Source organism: Etheostoma spectabile, chromosome 12 (assembly GCF_008692095.1).
Source record: "Etheostoma spectabile isolate EspeVRDwgs_2016 chromosome 12, UIUC_Espe_1.0, whole genome shotgun sequence".
In the NCBI taxonomy this organism is placed as follows: Eukaryota; Metazoa; Chordata; class Actinopteri; order Perciformes; family Percidae; genus Etheostoma; species Etheostoma spectabile.
Window position 1 is genome coordinate 24,099,544 of NC_045744.1, and position 19,744 is coordinate 24,119,287.

General features: G+C 41.4%; 1 protein-coding gene across 1 annotated transcript in view; it reads right to left on the reverse strand.

The window, feature by feature from the left end:
• Positions 1-19,744, reverse strand: part of adcy8 (adenylate cyclase 8 (brain)) — a 127,285-nt gene that overhangs the window by 79,561 nt on the left and 27,980 nt on the right. The window contains 1 exon segment of the mRNA XM_032531093.1: positions 6,854-7,003. Coding sequence (XP_032386984.1) covers positions 6,854-7,003 — 150 coding nt within the window.

The following is a 19,744-nucleotide window of genomic DNA, read 5'->3' on the forward strand; positions in this document are numbered from 1 at the left end:
GCCCATCAAAAGAAATGATGGTAGTTCTTTAGCAAGATTAGTTGACTGTTTTAATGATATTAAAGCCTGGATGGCCTTACATTTTTTTAAACTTTAACGAGAGTAAAACTGAGGTTATGGTTTTTAGACCCAGTGGCACCTCTGATGTCTCACAAATAGACCCGGGCATTTTTCAACCCTATGTTAAGTCTGTTGTAACAAACCTGTGTGTAAAAATGGATTGTGATTTTAAAATGGAGAAGCAGATGAATTCTGTTGTGAAAGCAAGTTTCTTTCAACTGAGGCTTCTTACTAAGCTCAAGGTCTTTTTATCCTTCACAGACTTTGAGAGGGTTACACATGCTTTGATTACAACAAGCTTGACTATTGTAATGCTCTGTATGGAGGAGTTAGCCAGGCCTCCCTCTCTCCACTACAACTGGTTCAAAACGCTGCCGCTCGTCTCCTTACCGGGACTCGTAAGCGAGATCCCATCACCCCTGTCCCTGCCTCTCTCCACTGGCTCCCAGTTACTTTTAGGATGGATTTTAAGATTTTATTGTTGGTTTTTAAAGCCCTCCATGGACTAGCTCCAGTCTACATCACTGATCTGTTGAAGCCACATGCTCCTTCGAGGTCATTAAGGTCTGCAAACCAGTCTCTTCTTGTTGTCCCTAAAACCCTGGTGTTGTCTGGTGTTGTATTCTGTCTATTTATTGTTCCATGTCTATGTACAGCACTTTGGTCAACCTGGTTGTGCTTTAGACCTGCTCTTTATAGAATGACCTGGGAGATAAATAACATCCCAGAGTCCTGGTCTAGACCTGCTCTGTATGGAAAGACCTGGGAGATAAATAACATCCCAGAGTCCGGTCTAGACCTGCTCTTTATGGAAAGACCTGGGAGATAAATAACATCCCAGAGTCCTGGTCTAGACCTGCTCTTTATGGAAAGACCTGGGAGATAAATAACATCCCAGAGTCCGGTCTAGACCTGCTCTTTATGGAAAGACCTGGGAGATAAATAACATCCCAGAGTCCGGTCTAGACCTGCTCTTTATGGAAAGACCTGGGAGATAAATAACATCCCAGAGTCCGGTCTAGACCTGCTCTTTTATGAAAAACTGCCCAATGTCTGGGGAAACGCTGCTGATTTGTTCTAAAAGAAAAGTTCTGACAGCGCTAATTAAACCAGGTCAGCCTTTACTGTTCGGCCTTAAATATTTTGACCTGGTATCTGTGCTGGAAAGCAGAGCCGTGTTTCCCCAAATTAAGGTCCAGACATACAAAAATTCCAGTGGAGCGTTGCTAATGCAAAAAAAATGCTCCGGGCTTTGGTGCTGGAGACTCACTGCAAGAAATGTTGAGTTTACATAAGTCCCACTGAACGGTTGCTCTGTGTGGTTTGGTACAGTCTGTGTGTTTTTTTTAATATTCATTCATAGAGCTCTATTTTACGAAAGCGTTCACTTGAAAACAAAATCCCTGTTTTTACTAGTTCATTAACTCGTTATTTCAGAAAAACAGATATTCTGAAACTCTAAAAATCGGAAAAACTGAAATTCAGAAAAACAAAAAAAAGCTGTGAATTAACAAAAAAAGGAAATCCTGTGACAAGCTCATGCTTTATATTTCTATGTTTGACACTAAAGGAGAAGCTTGATGTTCAAACTGTAGCTACGCAGACGCCTTTGATTCCACTAATAATCACATTTGGATCTTTGTTTAAAAAGAAATGTTTATAATTTATAATTTATTAGTTTCTAAAAACCTCAGAGTCTTAACGCTCCCTTGAACCTTTAACCCAAGTTGGTTACATTGGTAAATCGGTCCAAAGTCAAGTTCAGACCAGAGATTCGCAACGAGCCAATCAGGTTACAGAACGTCGGAAGAAAGCGGTCTGGACCGGCCTGTCTCAGCTCAACTCAAACCAGCTGATGGTGTTGCTGCGACTCAGCTGGTGGACTCTCCAGAGGCTGGTTGTAGGACGTATGAGACGTCGCTTGTTTCTACAGCCCATTGAGAAGTCAGCTGGTGGAGTCTCCAGAGGCTGGTTTTAGGACGTAAGAGACATCTCCTGTTGCTACAGCCAATAGAGAAGTTAGCTGGTGGAGTCTCCAGAGGCTGGTTTTAGGACGTAAGAGACGTCTCCTGTTGCTACAGCCAATAGAGAAGTCAGCTGGTGGAGTCTCCAGAGGCTGGTTTTAGGACGTAAGAGACGTCTCCTGTTGCTACAGCCAATAGAGAAGTCAGCTGGTGGAGTCTCCAGAGGCTGGTTTTAGGACGTAAGAGACGTCTCCTGTTGCTACAGCCAATAGAGAAGTCAGCTGGTCTAAATGGCAGACTTTTGAAGGGGGCTCAATCAGTCGAGTGAGCTAGAGAGTGACTGAAGAGAAGGAGCAGGTGTCACAATAAAACAGTGAATCGATCATGTGTTGTTGTTTTTGTGTTGAATCAAATCACATTAGCTCACACTAACTGTCCTTTTCTCAAAATAACTGTGAAATACAATTGATTTAGCTTGATTAATGACATTTTTGACACAATATAGCATTCAATTAAAGAGCCGAATTGCATGTGTTTGATCGTCAGCAGTGCTGCATGTCTCAGTTGGACATTTCTTGCAGTGTGCCGAGTGGACGGGGGGGCTGTGGTGTGTGTTTGCTCCACTGGACATTGTCTCTGGTTTGTGTCAGTGTCACATTAGCTTCGTTAGTCATTAGCACAGCTTGATTTTAGCCGAGAGAAAAGCCCTGCAGCAGCTCACTGACAACGTCTATCTTCACATTTCATCGAGATTGTGTTAAAGTTTCACTGGCCGACACTTTGTTCCTTCATTCTGCTTTTATTATTGTCGCATATTGCGATTTTTTTCAGTTTAAAGCCAATTTAGTGTCAGCGTTGAGCTATAATCACAATCTGTGCTTCTTCACTGAACCGTAACAGCTTCATTCCAAAACAATAAAGATCAGTTTAGACTGAAAAGATGCATAACTGCCACTAGGAATGCCTTCTTTATGGTCACGTGGTGGACATTTAGATGATACTCTCAGATCTTCTGCTGCTGTTGGGCAAACGAGTCCCTTCAGAAACGGGAAAACAGTTTAAAGAAACATCTCTTGAATGATCTCAAAGTAAGAAGACACTGATAAGAGGGACGTCAGCAATAAAAGAAGAGGGGAAATGTCCCTCCAGTCCCGGTGGATTTAATGTAATTGTACGTTTGTCTTGATTAATTACAGTACAACCAGTTGAAGAGTCTGAACTGGTCCCATATCATGCTCATTTCCATTATCATACATGTGTTTTGGTTTCTACTAGAAGATGTCTACATGATTTTGTCCTCATATCGTCTGTCTGAACATACCTGTATTCACCCTCTGTCTGAAAGGCTCCATTTAAACTCCAGAAAAGAAAACAGTATGTTAACTCATGATTGTTAGCAATGCCTCTAGTTTTCACTTCATAATCATGTGATTTACTGAAACCTACGAAAACTACGATGAGAGTAGATTCCGATATCTGAAAGATATTCGCAGCAACGAGCAAGCGAGTGATTGTGTACATTCACTGAGTGAATATTATGAAAATAAAATATATATTTCTCGCCAGAGATGTAATCCAAAAATGCATTTTTTATGCAGAAACTAACTTAAAATATTGATTTTTTTTTCACTAAAAATGAGAGAAATGTCCGCCATGTTTATTGTAACTACAAACTACCCTCCTCATGTCCAAGTCCCGTGACTTGGACGCGAAACTGTAGAAAAAGAACAGGCAGAACAAATGTGACAGTCATACAATTCAAGGGCCATTATTGTAACGCCTCTACGTTATTGCACATTGGACCAACGTACTCAGTGTACACTCTAAGAAATATCTGTAAATTAACAGTTGTATGATTGTAAATTTGAACAGAAATTGTCCCTTGCACGTGATTCACAGCTATATTTCTGTTAATTTACAATATAACAGAAAGTGTTATGTTTTTTTTTTTCCATTGACACAGTTACTCAACCGAAAAGTTCTGTTTTTTTAATTTTGGGAGAAAGTCCAAATAATGAGCTGTCAGTACTGTTTCTGTTATTGTACGGATTTGTTCCTTAGACGGTACGTTTTTATATGAGACTGGGTTGTAGATTCACATTGTATGCGCGTTCATTTACTCCATTTTTAGAGCAGGTTTAAATTCTGCAGCCTTGTTCTGCTTTCTGCTTCGACTTCCTGTCCACATCCTTCCTCCTGTCACTGTCACACTTGAAGGAAGAAGACACACGCAGACTCTATTTTTTTAACGTGCTGTGGACAGAAACGAGGCTCAGCTGTTCGTCCAGCATGTTGACAGAAATAACAGGCCCTGATTGGCTGACATTAAGGTGTCCTCCTCGGGATGGAGCCCCATCTCTCTCCATTGCAACCCTCCCAAAGCTCCTCAAAGCCGAACCCTTCCAGGAAACACGACGCTGTAAAAGCTTCCTGTGGCTTCCCAGAGTCCTACAGTCTCCACTCCGCTGCGTAAACATAGCGTGTGTGTGTGTGTGTGTGTGTCTGTGTGTGTCTGTGTGTGTGTGTGTGTGTGTGTGTGTGTGTGTGTGTGCGAGCGGCGGATCGATGCAGCGGCGTCCGTGTTGTTCTCCTCTCATCAGGCTCGTTAGCCGAGCTGCTAACGTTCGGGCCTGTCAACTGAAATCCAGCCAATCGCTGTGCTTCCTTCATCAAAGTCTCACCGCACTGATCTCCGTTGCTAAACGACAGGAAGTAAAAACACAAGGTTCTGTTATGTTTTACTGTGTTGTTTGGGCTGCTTTGGTGGGCCAGTTGTTGGACGGTAAACATCTTGTAACTAGGGCAGCGTATCGTGGGGTTTTATTCCGATACCCGTGCTAAAATGACAAAATGGTTTTTAAAAAAAGCACAAAACGACTTGTAAATTATAGAGTGTGGTCTAGACCTACTCTAGCTGTAAAGAGAACTCTTGTTATGATTTGATTCTATGAATAAAAGGTATTTAATTTGATTGAATGAGTGTTAAGTAGCGTTCCATCCAGCGATGCTTCTATCGCCTGTAACGTCTGTGTCAGAGCATCAGAGAGCAGCGCAGGGATGTCAGTGGCACCGAAATGAGGCGCCGAAATCCCCGTTGCTAGTTGGTGCGGGAGATACCGATCATTTAGGCACCAGTGCCATATTCCCACTGGGTTTTGGTACCCAACCCTACCTGTAAAGCACTCATATTATGCTCCATTTCAGGTTCATAATTGTATGTTGAGGTTGTAACAGAATAGGTTTCCCTGTTTCATTTTCTAAAAACACCAGATTGTTGTTGTAGTGCACATTGCTGCAGATCCTGTTTTCACCCTGTGTGTTTGGGTCTCTGTTTTATCTCCAGAGTGAGACATCTCTCCAGTTTTATCTCCAGAGTGAGACATCTCACTAGTTTTATCTCCAGAGTGAGACATCTCTCTAGTTTTATCTCCAGAGTGAGACATCTCTCTAGTTTTATCTCCAGAGTGAGACATCTCTCTAGTTTTATCTCCAGAGTGAGACATCTCTCTAGTTTTATCTCCAGAGTGAGACATCTCACTAGTTTTATCTCCAGAGTGAGACATCTCTAGTTTTATCTCCAGAGTGAGACATCTCTCTAGTTTTAGCTCCGGAGTGAGACATCTCTCTAGTTTTAGCTCCAGAGTGAGACATCTCTCTAGTTTTATTTCCAGAGTGAGACATCTCTCTAGTTTTATCTCCAGAGTGAGACATCTCTCTAGTTTTATCTCCAGAGTGAGACATCTCTCTAGTTTTATCTCCAGAGTGAGACGTCTCTCTAGTTTTATCTCCAGAGTGAGACGTCTCACTAGTTTTATCTCCAGAGTGAGACATCTCTCTAGTTTTATCTCCAGAGTGAGACATCTCTCTAGTTTTATCTCCAGAGTGAGACATCTCTAGTTTTATCTCCAGAGTGAGACATCTCTCTAGTTTTATCTCCAGAGTGAGACATCTCTCTAGTTTTATCTCCAGAGTGAGACATCTCTCTAGTTTTATCTCCAGAGTGAGACATCTCTCTAGTTTTATCTCCAGAGTGAGACATCTCTCTAGTTTTATCTCCAGAGTGAGACATCTCTCTAGTTTTATCTCCAGAGTGAGACATCTCCCTTCTATCCTATCTTTGTTGGGAGCTGCACATGCTCAGTAGCTCGGTAAGATCCATCAGCTGATAACTCTTTCTCCAGCTTTGGTCAGTCCAAGGCAGGATCAGCTGGGAGACTTCTTCTAGACCAGGGACACAACAGGGACAGGAAGTGTAACAGGGACAGGAAGTAGTTCTTTGGAGATTGTGGTCAGCTAGTGGGTGTTGAAGCAGTGTTTTGCCATTGAGAATGAGCTAGCATGCAACGGTTAGCCACTTTGTCTTTAGTGACGTAGAAAGCCGTGCAGATTTTGAACAGGAGACTGAAGACAGAGGACATTCAGAAACCGGATCTCACTCAAAACACCATGGATAGTGTTTTTTTCCGAGTTTGTATGTGTGTGGAAGCACCAGAGACACAAAACAACCCCCCAAATCCCAGAATGGGCACTTCAACTCTAATAGAACAGGCTGTAGTCTTGCTTACATGATCCCGTTACATCGGTCCAAAATAAAAGCCATAAAAGCTAGAGCATTCATTCACTTTGCAGCAGAAAGCCAAAGCTCGGGTCTTTCAGGTCGTGATGATGTCATCTCGTTACGTGACATCAGGTCTAAAATGTGTGCCTGTGGTGGAGCTTGAGGAACAGTCAACGCACACCCAAAGAGGATTCATCCTCTGGATAACGTTAACTTATGTACCAGCAAATGTGAGCAGAGTTCTCATCTCTTCGTCATGTCGTGGGCTCACCTGTCTCTGGTTCTCGGTCTCGAGTCGCAGCCGAGCCTCGATGCAGCGCCGCGTCTCCAGGAAGGCCTGCCGCTGGGCGCGGTCCGACAGGTAGCTGATGAAGATCCCCGCCGTGTTCATACACATGAACAACACGGCCTGAGCCGCGACCTGAAACACACACACACACAGAGGGTGAGATACCACAAACAGAGGGGGGTGGCTTCTGGGTCTTAAGCCCTGTTTTTTTTCTCTGGATCACCAAATCTTTGAAGGTTTTCTAAATACCTGTCCCCTCAGTCTCTCTGACTGGACCTGCATCCCTTCCTTTGTTATGGAACTTTTAAAATAGAGACATCAGACAGTTTTTGCCTCTCTTTAGGTGTCAGGAGTGAAAATGAGTCACGCTCAACATTTGCTGTGTTCTGGTTTCAGAATGAGGAAGAGAATCGGAGAACAGGATGGAAAATAAAGAGACAAAAACATTGACAAAAGACAACAAAAATGTCGGTAAAAACTGCTGACACAAGCATAAAAGTGCCAAAAACTGCCATAAAGTGCCAAAAATTTTTGGAAATTGTGAAAAGCATCATCAATGTCCAGAGAACAGTTGAAAGGCTAAAGAAAAATAAAAAATAAAAATTTAAAAAAGCATCAAAAACAGCCGCTTTCCCAAATGATGAACTGATTTTTAGGCAACCTGTTATCAAAGAGCTGGATATATAGTGTTACCCTGAACGCCCCCCCCTAGATTTGAGTTGTGTGGACAACGTCTGGCTCCGCCCCTGATGGGAACTGGGTTTCTCCAGTCTACTCCCAGAGGGGGTGAGGAGTGTGTCGAGGGTGTAATCCCAGCCACAGACGAGTCTGGACAGGCCCCTTGCATCTGCGACTGTCTCCGATGTCTCTCTGTCTCTAATGTCTCTGTGTCTCTAGGTCACTGGGGGCAGTTTTTATTGCCCCACAGCGAGCAGACTGTCCCGTTGCTGTAAGCAGCTGATAAAGTTGTCGATCAATAAATGGTGATAAGGTGCTCAGGCGAGGAGATGTCTGGCTTTTAAAGCGTGTCCTCTGACGGGCGATGCTGGATTATCAGCCGGTTAACGCCAGAACACCAAACTACTACCACATCAGGGCTGGGACCGTGTGCTTTTGGTCCCGATTCATTTTGTTCACCATGCAATGTTTCATTTACTGCGATTCGATGGTATTGAGTATTGGGATTTTCATTTCCTTCTTTAACAAAAACAAAAGTTGAATAACCCTCCCGTTGTCCTCGGGACCCCTTTAAAAAATGTCTATATCTGATATATGGGTTTCTTTTTAACCAAATTACCAGATCTTGTGAATCGGAATCGATTCAGGAAATCCGTGGTGATGCGCAGCCCTAAGAGAACTAAAGGCAACTAAAAAACTCTACACAGCATGTGGACACCTGAACGTTACACTGCTAAGCTGAAACAGGAAACGGTTTAGCATTATGACGTCTCTTTAAAGGAACCAACAGGTCCAAAGAAAACCAAATGCAGACCAAGTGCACAAATGTATGTGGATTGAGGCATCTGGTCTGACACACACACACACACACACACACACACACACTCTTTGTAGGGACCCATCCCTGACATAATGCAATCCCTAGCCCCTTACCCTAACCGTAACCATAACAACTAAATGCCTAACCTTAACCCTCACTCTCACCCACGCCATAACCTAATTCTAACCCTAGTCCTAAAACCAGGTCTTAACCCTGAAACAGCCCTTTAAAGTTGTGGGCTCCAGCATTTTGGCTCCAAAAAGCTCTCGGGACCCCACAAGTATCCTGGACTCTTTTTGGACCCCATGAAAACAGTTAAACAAGACCACACACACACACACACACACACACACACACACACACACATTCACCACCGAAGCTGCTACAAAAACATCCCACTACTTCCTGTTTAGATTATATATTGCAGATTAATCCGGTGTTTTATAGGCAGACGGAGCTGTTCAGAATACAACAAACACAACATTGGTGACTCAGCTTCCAATCTTATAAAACCACTTGCTCTACAAAAATAAATAAATGTGAAGACGGCTTCATTATTCCAGGATATTCCATGGTGACATTTTCTCATGTTTCATTTGGGTTTCTGCTCACATTAACCACTTTAAAGGTGCCGTACGTAGGATTGTGAAGATCCAGGTCTTAGCCAACTTCTCACCCCCCCCCCCCCCTTTTCCTCTAAAGCCAATAGGCGCTGGATATGTTCTAAAATGACCTGCTTCATGTAGTTCTACTGGAACATAGGGTCAGTTTCAGCAAATATGACAGAAAATGGGTCTTATAAGTCTTACCTACTGCAGCTTTAATGGGAGAATGCGACTTCTATTTGTAATTTAAAAGGTCTCTCTACAATCTAAACACTGAAATGTGTATTTAAACGCTTCTTTTACAGCTCCCTCTTGAGTTAAAGAAAAACTGAGACAACGATGTGACGGTGTGATGGTGATTAAATTAACTTGTAGCCCGTTTCTTTGCTTCCTGTCTCGGTTTTCCACTTTTTTTTTTTAGAAAGAGAAACGGCTCTGGCTCTTCCACTCGAGGCGCAAACGTGTCAGCGCTGATAAAACCCTCCGAACAGACAGTTCCGTCGCTGAGAGGAAAGCTGTCGAGTGCTCTGCTGCTGTTTCCCTCTGCAGTGAAATTGCTGCACTAAGAGCACATTTCGAGAGGAAAGATTGAGAGCAAGTTGACATTTTAAAAGGAGGCTTTCCCAGAGCGCAATCTGAGTCTGAGTGAGTCTCCACCGCTCTGGGTCCATGAGTTTAGTTTAGGATTTGTTTCACAGAACATAAAAAACAATTTGTATCGAAGAAGTATAAAAATGCATGTGAGAGTGCTCTATATACCTGTTAAAGCTTCTACATACAGTATATATTTATATACTGTATATATACTGTATATATAATAATAATCTGTCTTAATGTTGGCAAAACTGCCAAATTTCAACAGTTTGAAAATTGCCTCTTATTCTTTTTGGTTTGGTGCACAACTAAACAGCCAAAAATCTATTGTAAACCTCAACTGATATGCAGACCAGATAAAGAATTTCCAAGATTTGTATGTATTATAGACTATATTATATATATATATATATATATATATATATATATAATGATAATGACAGCATGAGGCTGATGTTGAATGCTCCAATAAACTCCAGTGCAAGCCATATGTTTGTCAGCGTTGGGGTACCTACCTGCTCGGCTGTTTTAAGCAACCTGATGTATAGATGTATGTGTAGGGTATCTGAGTCAGTAAAGGACATAATCCCTGTTTTGGCTGACCCAGTACGTAGTTCTGTCAGATTCTCCTCCAGACTGAGGACCCATTGGCGAACATGTCTGTATATTAGACACTGAACATTGTGGAAGGCTTTGTTTTTTTGTTTTTTTGTGTTTATGTATGTTCTTATTGGGATATGGATCCCCCTTGGTCTGAAAAAAAAGTTTATATATATATATATATATATATATATATATATATATATATATATATATAGCCTGGCGCCTGTAGCCTACAGGAGAGATGAGCTAATGGCTGCAGAAGTCGGGTACGCAGACATTTTTCAACCTCCACTTTTCTTTTTGTTTTTCAAACTTGTTGTCTTCACAACCCTCTGACGCTGACTGTCTCCAGACACACGGCGTGAGGCGCACGGCGCAGGGGAGTTTGGGGCGTGTCGAATTACACGAGCCGCCTCTGCTTAAAGAAAGTGATGAAGAAAACCCTGCATGCAACCATAAAGAAAAGGAATCTTTCACAATTAAAACTAAATGTAGGAAGGAGTATTTTTTCACACACACACACACACACACACACACACACCACACACACAAAACCACACACACAGTGATCTTGCACTCTTCCCTTGGGCCTCTTCAATGCATCTAACTGCGCAGACGAGCCTCCTGGTGCATTACCATGTGTTACTGTGTGTTACTGTGTTACTGTGTGTTACTGTGTTACTGTGTTACTGTGTTGCTGTGTGTTACTGTATTACTGTGTTACTGTATTACTGTGTTACTGTGTTACTGTGTTACTGTGTTACTGTGTTACTGTGTTACCGTGTGTTACCGTGTTACCGTGTGTTACTGTGTTACTGTGTGTTACTGTGTTACTGTGTGTTACTGTGTTACTGTGTGTTACTGTGTGTTACTGTGTTACTGTGTTGTTTACTGTGTTACTGTGTGTTACTGTGTTACTGTGTTACTGTGTTACTGTGTTCTGTGTGTTACTGTGTTGTTGTTACTGTGTTACTGTGTTTACTGTGTGTTACTGTTTACTGTGTTACTGGTACGTGTACTGTGTTACTGTATTACGTGTACTGTGTTACTGTGTTACTGTTTACTGTGTTACTGTGTTACTGTGTGTTACTGTGTTACTGTGTGTTACTGTGTTACTGTGTTACTGTGTGTTACTGTGTGTTACTGTGTGTTACTGTTTACTGTGTTCTGGTTACTGTACTGGTTACTGTGTTACTGGTTACTGTGTTACTGTGTGTTACTGTGTTACTGTGTGTTACTTTCGTATTACTGTGTGTTTACTGTGCTTGTTACTGTGTTACTGGTTACTGTTTACTGTGTTACTGTGTGTTACGTGTTTACTGTGTGTTACTGTGGTTACTGTGTTTACTGGTGTGTGTTACTGTCGTTACTGTGTTTACTGGTACGTTACTGTGTTACTGTGTTGTTACTGTGTTACTGTGTGTTACTGGTTGTTACTGTGTGTTACTGTGTTACTGTGTTACTGTGCTGTTACTGTACTGTGTTACTGTGTTACTGTGTTTACTGTGTTACTGTGTTACTGTGTTACTGTGTTACCGTGTGTTACTGTGTGTTACTGTGTTCTGTTACTGTGTTGTTTACTGTGTGTTACTGTGTTACTGTGATTACGTGTACTTACTGTGTTACTGTGTTTACTGTGTTACTGTGTGTGTTACTCGTGTTACTGTGGTACTGTGTTACTGTGTGTTACTGGTGTTACTGTGTTTACTGTGTTACGTGTGTACTGTGTTACTGTGTTACTGTACTGTGTTACTGTGTTACTGTGTTTTACTGTGTTACTGTCGTTACTGTGTTACTGTGTGTTTACTGTGTTTTTTTTTTTATGTGTGTACTGTGTTACTGTGTTTACTGTTGTTACTGTGTGTTACTGTGTTACTGTGTTTACTGTGTTACTGTGTGTTACTGTGTTCTGTGTTACTGTGTTTACTGTGTTTACTGTTTACTGTGTTTACTGTGTGTTACTGTTTTGGTTTACTGTTTACTGTGTGTTACTGTGTACTGTGTTACTGGTTACTACTGTGTGTTACTGTGTTACTGTGTTACGTGTGTTACGTTTAGTTACTGTGTGTTACTGTGTGTTACTGTGTTTACTGTGTTTGTTACTGTGTGTTACTGTGTGTTACTGTGTTACTGTAGTTACTGTGTTACTGTTTACTGTGTTACGTTTACTGTGGTTACTGTGTTACTGTGTTACTGTGTTACTGTGTGTTACGTGTTACTGTTTACTGTGTTTACTGTGTTACTGTACTGTGTTATGTGTTACTGTGTTACGTGTTGGGTTACGTGTTACTGGTGTTACTGTGTTACGTGTGTTATGTTTACTGTTTTTGTGTTAGGTTACTGTGTTTACTGTGTTACGTGTGTGTTACTGGTTACTGTGGTTACTGTGTTACTGTGTTACTGTGTTACTGTGTGGTTACTGGTGTTACTGTGTACGTGTGTTACTGTTATTACTGTTGCTGGGTTACTGTTTAACTTGTTGTGTTACTGTTTACTGTGGTTACTGTGTTACGTGTGTTACCGTGTGTTACGTGTGTTACTGTGTTACTGTGTTACTGTGTGTTACTGTGTTTACTGTGTGTGTACTGTGTTTACTGTTGTTACTGTGTGTTTACTGTGTTACGTGATGTGTTCTGTGTGTTACTGTGTTTACGTGTTGTTACTGTGTGTTACGTGTGTGTTACGTGTGTTAGACTGTGTGTACTGTTAGTGTTACTGTGTTACGTGTGTTACTGTGTGTTACTGTGTGTTACTGGTGTTTACTGTGTTACGTGTTACTGTGTGTGTACGTGGTGTTACGTGTTACGGCTGTTGATGTGTTACTGTGTGTTACGTGTGTTATGTGTTACTGTGTTACTGTGTGTACTGTGTTGTGTACTGTGTTACTGTGTTACCGTGGTGTGTTGTACTGTGTTTGGACCTGTGGTTACTGTGTTATGTGTGTTCTGTAATGGTACTGCTGTGTTACTGTGTTACTGATTAGTGTTACTGTGTTACTGTGTTGTACTGTGTTACTGTGTGTGTGTACTGTGGTTACTGTGTCGTGTTACTGTGGTTACTGTGTGTATGTGTTCTGTGTGTTACTGTGCTGGGTTACGTGGTGTTATGGTACGTGTGGTTACTGTGGTGTTACTTTGTGTACGTGTGTTACGTGTGTGTACTGTGGTAGTGTGTGTTACTGTGTGTTACTTGGTGTGTTAGACTGTGTAGTGGTTACTGTGTACTGTGTGTTACTGTGTGTTATGTGGTACTGTGTGTTGGTACTGTGGATGCTTATGTGTGATGTGTGACTTGTTACTGTGTTTATGTGACTGTGATGTGTCAGCTGTGATTACATTTTTAAGTGTGTTCCTGAAGGTTACTGTGTACTGTGTACGTGGTAATGTATTCCCATAGCGGGCAGCTGTGGTAGCTGTGGTATGATGTGGTAGATGTGTGTTAGCGTGTGTGTATGTGTTGTAGCTGTGGTAGATGTTGTGTAGCTGTGTGTTATGGGTACTGTGTAGTGTATGGGGTAGATGTGGTAGTTAGTGTGGTAATTGGTAGATGTTGGTAGTATTGTGTGTAGATGTTGTACTGTGGTACGATGGGGTAGTATGTGGTAGATGGTGGTAGATGTGTGTGGTAATGTGTGTAGATGGTGGGTAGTGTGTGTAGATGTGGTAGATGTGTAGATGGGGTAGATGTGGTATGTGGTAGATGTGGTAGATGGGGCAGATGTGGTAATGTGTGTAGATGGGTAGATGTGGTAGATGTGGTATGTGGGGTAGATGGTAGATGTGTGTAGATGTGGAGCTGTGGTAGATGTGGTAGATGTGGTAGATGGGTAATGTGGTAGATGGGGTAGATGTGGTATTTGTCAGCTGTGTAGATGTGGTAGATGTGGTAGATGGGTAGATGTGTAGATGTGGTAGATGTGGTAGTGTGGTAATGTGGTGTGGTGATTTGTGTAGATGGGGTATGTTGGTAGATGGGTATGATGTGTATGTGGTAATGTGGTAGATGGGCAGATGTGGTAGATGTTGTAGATGGGTAGATGTGGTAATTGGTGGTAGATGTGGTAGATGTGGTGTGGTAGATGGGGTAGATGGGTCAGATGTGGTAGATTGGTAATGTGTAGATGGGTAGATTGTGGTGGTAGATGTGGTAGATGTGGTAGATGGGGTAGATGTGGTAGATGGGGTAGATGTGGTAGATGGGGTAGATGTGGTAGCTGTGGTAGATGTGGTAGATGTGGTAGCTGTGGTAGATGTGGTAGATGGGGCAGATGTGGTAGATGGGTAGATGTGGTAGATGTGGTAGATGTGGTAGATGTGGTAGATGTGGTAGATGTGGTAGATGTGATAGTGGTGTGGTAGATGTGGTAGCTGTGGTAGATGGGGTAGATGGGGTAGATGTGGTAGATGTGGTAGATGTGGTGTGGTAGATGGGGTAGATGTGGTAGATGTGGTAGATGTGGTAGATGTGGTGTGGTAGATGGGGTAGATGTGGTAGATGTGGTGTGGTAGATGGGGCAGATGGGGCAGATGTGGTAGATGTGGCGTCCATGTTGTTTTGGAAAAGGAGCAGCGGCGGTGCATCAGCACGGAGAACGGCGGTGCTCATTAGAGGAATATGCCAGAGAGGTGGATGTTTTTAACAAGGCCTCATTAGGAGGCAGCGGGCCAGGAGGAGACACAGCTTACAAACAGCTACATGGAAAATAATGAGGCAAGGTTAATAATAGTAATAATTATCATAATGCTTTCAATTTGATGCAAGGGTGAGTAATGGCATACAGCCAGACATGGAAAACAAACACACACACACACGTGTAGTCACTTACAGACTGTCGTCCACATGTAAGAAATAGAACAATAGATTTGATTGATTGATGTTTTCATATTTGCTATAAAAATAGATTCACATTAATCATCATCATCATCATCATATCACCAATTAACAAGTTTTTAATGTACATTTCCATGTGTGATTTTAAAAATATTCATATAATTCAGTTTGCCAACCCCTTCCTTATATTTTGTGTATTATGTATTTGTCACACACGAGTTGTAGTGAGATGTTTTGTCTGCTGGGGTTTGTATTTTGTAGTCATTTCATGCTTAAAAGGTCCCATGGCACGAAGATGTCACTTTTTGAGTTTTTTTACCATTAATATGCTGAAAATGTTCATCTCAAAGTTGTAAAAAGATATACATAAACAAATACCAAGACAATGAATAAATAACAATAATATTAATATTACAACAAAGAAAATTGGGAACATCGAAAAAGAGAAAAGAGTGAGAAGAAGTATAAATTTATGGCTACACTTTAGTTGAAGGTATCTTTTTAAGAGTGATAAAACAGTACAAAACTTATAAAAACCTCCTTAAAATCCGGGTAGGGTTGGTTAGGGTCAGGGCTCATGGGTCACGTCACTCTTATGAACAGTGGGGTTGGAAAGTTTGGGCCCCCAAGGTAAAAAATGTGTGTTAATGTGCATAAAGACGTCAAGAAAAGATGGAAAAATCTCCAAAAGACATCAAATGACAGATTAGACATTCGTATAATCTCTCATCTAAAGAACTTTTTAAACTGAGAGTCAAATTATTGCTCCTAAGTTCTCTGAATTTTCCATTTGGGTTTATGTTCTAAATCTATTTTTAAGTTGTTTCATACAAATTAAATGTGTTTTGGTTTGTTTGGATTTTTTGTTTGTTTGTTTTTGTTTTTATTGTTGTTTGCTTGTTTGTTTTAGTTTTTAGTTTTTTACATAATAACATAAATTTTTTTAAATTGTTAAATGTTATTGTTTTTATGGAGATTGCCACTTATTAAGCCCCTTGGAGGGTTTTTCGGCAATCATCCGTCACATCTTTTTTGTGTAATATATAATACCGTCTTAATGTTTTTGTAGTGAAAATAAATAATCAATCAATCAATCAATCAATCATTTTGTTGTTTTCTGTTATTTTGAAAGTGTAAATGATGGAAATAAAATCTAACTTTTTGTGACACATTATACAAAAATCTGTCATTTGATGCCTTTTGGAGATTTTTCCATCTTTTCTTGGCTTCTTTATGCTCATTATTACACATTTTTCCCCAAACTTTCGAACCCCACTGTAGCTACCTACAGCTCAAGTGTTACCAAATTTTAATTAATCCCACCCGGCAAATCAGGGATTGTAAAATCGACCCGCTTCCCAATGGCTATTTCCATTATGTGTTCTCCTGGCCTCATACCCAAAATCAATTTCAAATTCCCATTAATTATTTACCAAAGAGAGGAACATAAGATTAGAAGAAAAGGAGCTTAAGAAGAGCGTGGGAACTTCTGAGCAGGATAATCAGCGGGCGTCACGCTTCAACACGACAAGGTGATTAGAAACGAAGAGAAACCAGACGAGAGACTCACCCAGCATCAATATTTCAGAGATATTAGTTACCTCGTCGCACAATGACGGGCGTCATATTACTGTAAATCCTCAGAGGTGAGTCTTCTACACCCGACAACATGTCTGGCCGCAGCAGTTTAACCTGCTCTTAGTGTCCGATGACAGCTGTGTGATAACATGTGGGGGGGGGGGGGGGGGGGCAGCTGGCTCTCAGCTGAAGAGCTAAACCTTTCCAAAAAAAAAAAAAAAAAAAACACTCCTCTGCCAAACCTAGGGATTTATTCCGTGGCTCCGAGGGACACAAGAGGACGGCCAATGATTAACTCGGCCTCACGCTAGGGCCGCACGATATGAGGAAAATTTGCGATAACGTCGTTAAATATCGCCATAGCGATATTAACTGCGATACAGATTGATCCCCGAAGGGAAACTCTGTGTTGCAGTTGCATAAATAGTAGAACTATAAATTAAGAAATATAAGGAGTGTGGATATTTACATAGTTAAAGGAATGTTATGACACAGTATTTACATAATTAACATAATTAAGGTGTTGCAATGGTGTAAAGTAATAATAATGATAATAATAATAATAATAATAATAATAATAATAATAATAATAATAATAATAGTAATAATAGTAACAGTTGAGTATTGCACACATTACAAGCCAGTGTTATTGAACAAAACAGATAATATTGTCCAGTTTTAACCTCCAAGTTTGTGTTTGTGTGTGTGTGTGTGTGTGTGTGTGTGTGTGTGTATGTGTATGTGTGTGTGTGTGTGTGTGTGTGTGTGTATGTGTGTGTATGTGGTGTGTTGTGTGTGTGTGTGTGTGTGTGTGTGTGTGTGTGTGTGTGTGTGTGTGTCAGACACTTAGAGGGAGGAGTTATAAAGTTTGATGGCCACAGGCAGGAAGGACTTCCTGTGGCGCTCTGTGGTGCATTGTGGGAGAATGAGTCTTGTCCTGTGATTGAACAGCAAGCCATGGAGTGGGTGCGAGACATCGTCCAAGATGGCATGTAGTTTGGACAGCGTCCTCCTCTCTGACACCCCCCCACAGAGAGTCCAGATCCCCCCCCCCGACGTCTCTGGCCTTGTGGATCAGATACATGAACGGATGCTAAAGTGTGCTCAGTTCTGCTTTCATGCTGCTCTCAGTCTCCTGCAAAAATACAACTAGTTGGTGGACCGGGTAAACCCAGCTGGATCTGGTTTGGCCCTCTAGCTCCGCCTGGAATCCTGGAGCTTTTCTACCCTTCTACCGTGCTTCTGTTATGAAATCTGACCAATCAAAAACCGGCTTATCCACCTGACGCTCTGTTGGCGAGGGCGGGTGGGTGTCTGGCTGACTGTGGCGGGCTGGTCTAGTTCTCAAAAGTCCTGAAAGGGCTGTTTTTTTTACCCCAGTCCAGCCCTGGCGATAAAAAACAAACTATATATTGTGCATCCTTTCACTTTAGGTGCACTGTTATCTTCCAATGACTAGATAGGACGCAGTCAACGCAGGCTGTCAAAAGATAGTAGATTTTAACCTTGCCCACGAGCACAAACAGCACCTCTGATTCAGAGTTTAATCAGTTAATAACCATAAAACACAGAAACCTCACCGAAAATTGCAGCTAAAAGCTAAGTTAGCGGTTACGGAGGTCTCTTCCGGGTCCTTCTAGCCTCTACAGGTGATTTTCTATCCAGCCTGGAACTTCCAGCCTGTTTCAGGGTCGTTGAGCATTAATTCCAAACCGTTACATCAAAGAACTATCCACTTTATGTCCATATTTCATTGCGTTTTGGCTGATTTTATGCCGCTAGCTCCGTGGTCCGTGTCTGCTCTCTGTTGTTTACGGAAGTAAAGCCAATAATAGGGTTTTTAAAGTGTTTTAGAGAGGAAAATGGCTTAGAGAGGTTTTACTGCTCTGTCTGTGATATCAATACATACCTCGAAGATTCTTGTTCCGTTTTATTTAATTATTTGTTTTTAACGCTCTGGGCCCTGAGGCCATTTTTACAGTTTAATTTCCGTCTGGATTTATTTTATAATAACTTGTAAAACATCAACCCTGTTGTCTACAGTCAAGATGTGAACATCATTTTTTTTTTTTAGGACAAACTGGGTTATTAGAATATTTGGGTTGCAGTGAGGTCACTTGCATGTTAAAAATGGTTGTAGGGCCTTAAAGATGAAAAAATAAATAAATGAATCTTCCAGATATGTATTGATATCACAGACATATCAGTAAAACCTCTAAAACACTTCTCATATGTCTTGGGAGTCACACTGTGAAGAAATAATCATTATAACTTATACAGTTGACAAAATACATGCATTTTTTCCAAAAAAGTCAAGACGTTTTGCTCTCATGACATTTACTTATGCCAATGATAACATAATAATGTCATAATTATTGATATTACACCCACAGCAATGCTATACAAGCAGATATGTGTCTAAATAGTGCATTATTTGGCCTTCCATAGAGTCTATAGGCATTTTTGTCCCCTCTGGCCTTCCATACAAGAGGGGTGCTTTTATCTCCCATATATGGGCATGCACTTCCTGAAAAATAGACAGGACAGACAGATAGAGAGACGGAGGAGCGAGCCAGCGGCAGAAATGAGCCAAAACGCGATGAATTATGGACATAAAGTGGATCAATCTTAGATATAACAGTATGGATTTAAAGCCCAAAGAGGCTGAAGTTCCAGGCTGGATAGAAAACCCCCTGTAGAGGCTAGAAAGACCCGGAAAAGACCGCCGTAAAGCCGAAAACGTCAGGATTCAAACGAAACCGAAAGTGAGTAAATCGCTTGTATGGTTCAAAAGTTATTAAACTATGAATCAGAGGTACTTTTTTACTCGTGGGCGGGTGTCTCGGGCTCAGAGGGTTAAGGTCCTACAACCATTTTTAACATGCAAGTGACCTCACTGCAACCCAAATATTCTAATAACTCAGTTTGTCCTGAAAAACATGATGTTCATATCTTGACTGTAGACAACAGGGTTGATGTTTCACGAGCTTTTACAGAAAATAAACCCAGACGGACAACGAACTGTAAAAATGGCCTCAGGGCTCAGAGGGTTAAATTTAACTTGGCATGGACGGCCACGGTTAATAATTAATAACCGAGTGCAACATCGCTCGGATGCTTCCAGGCAGATGTTGTTGAAAAACCACCTGAAGCTCGGTGTTTTCT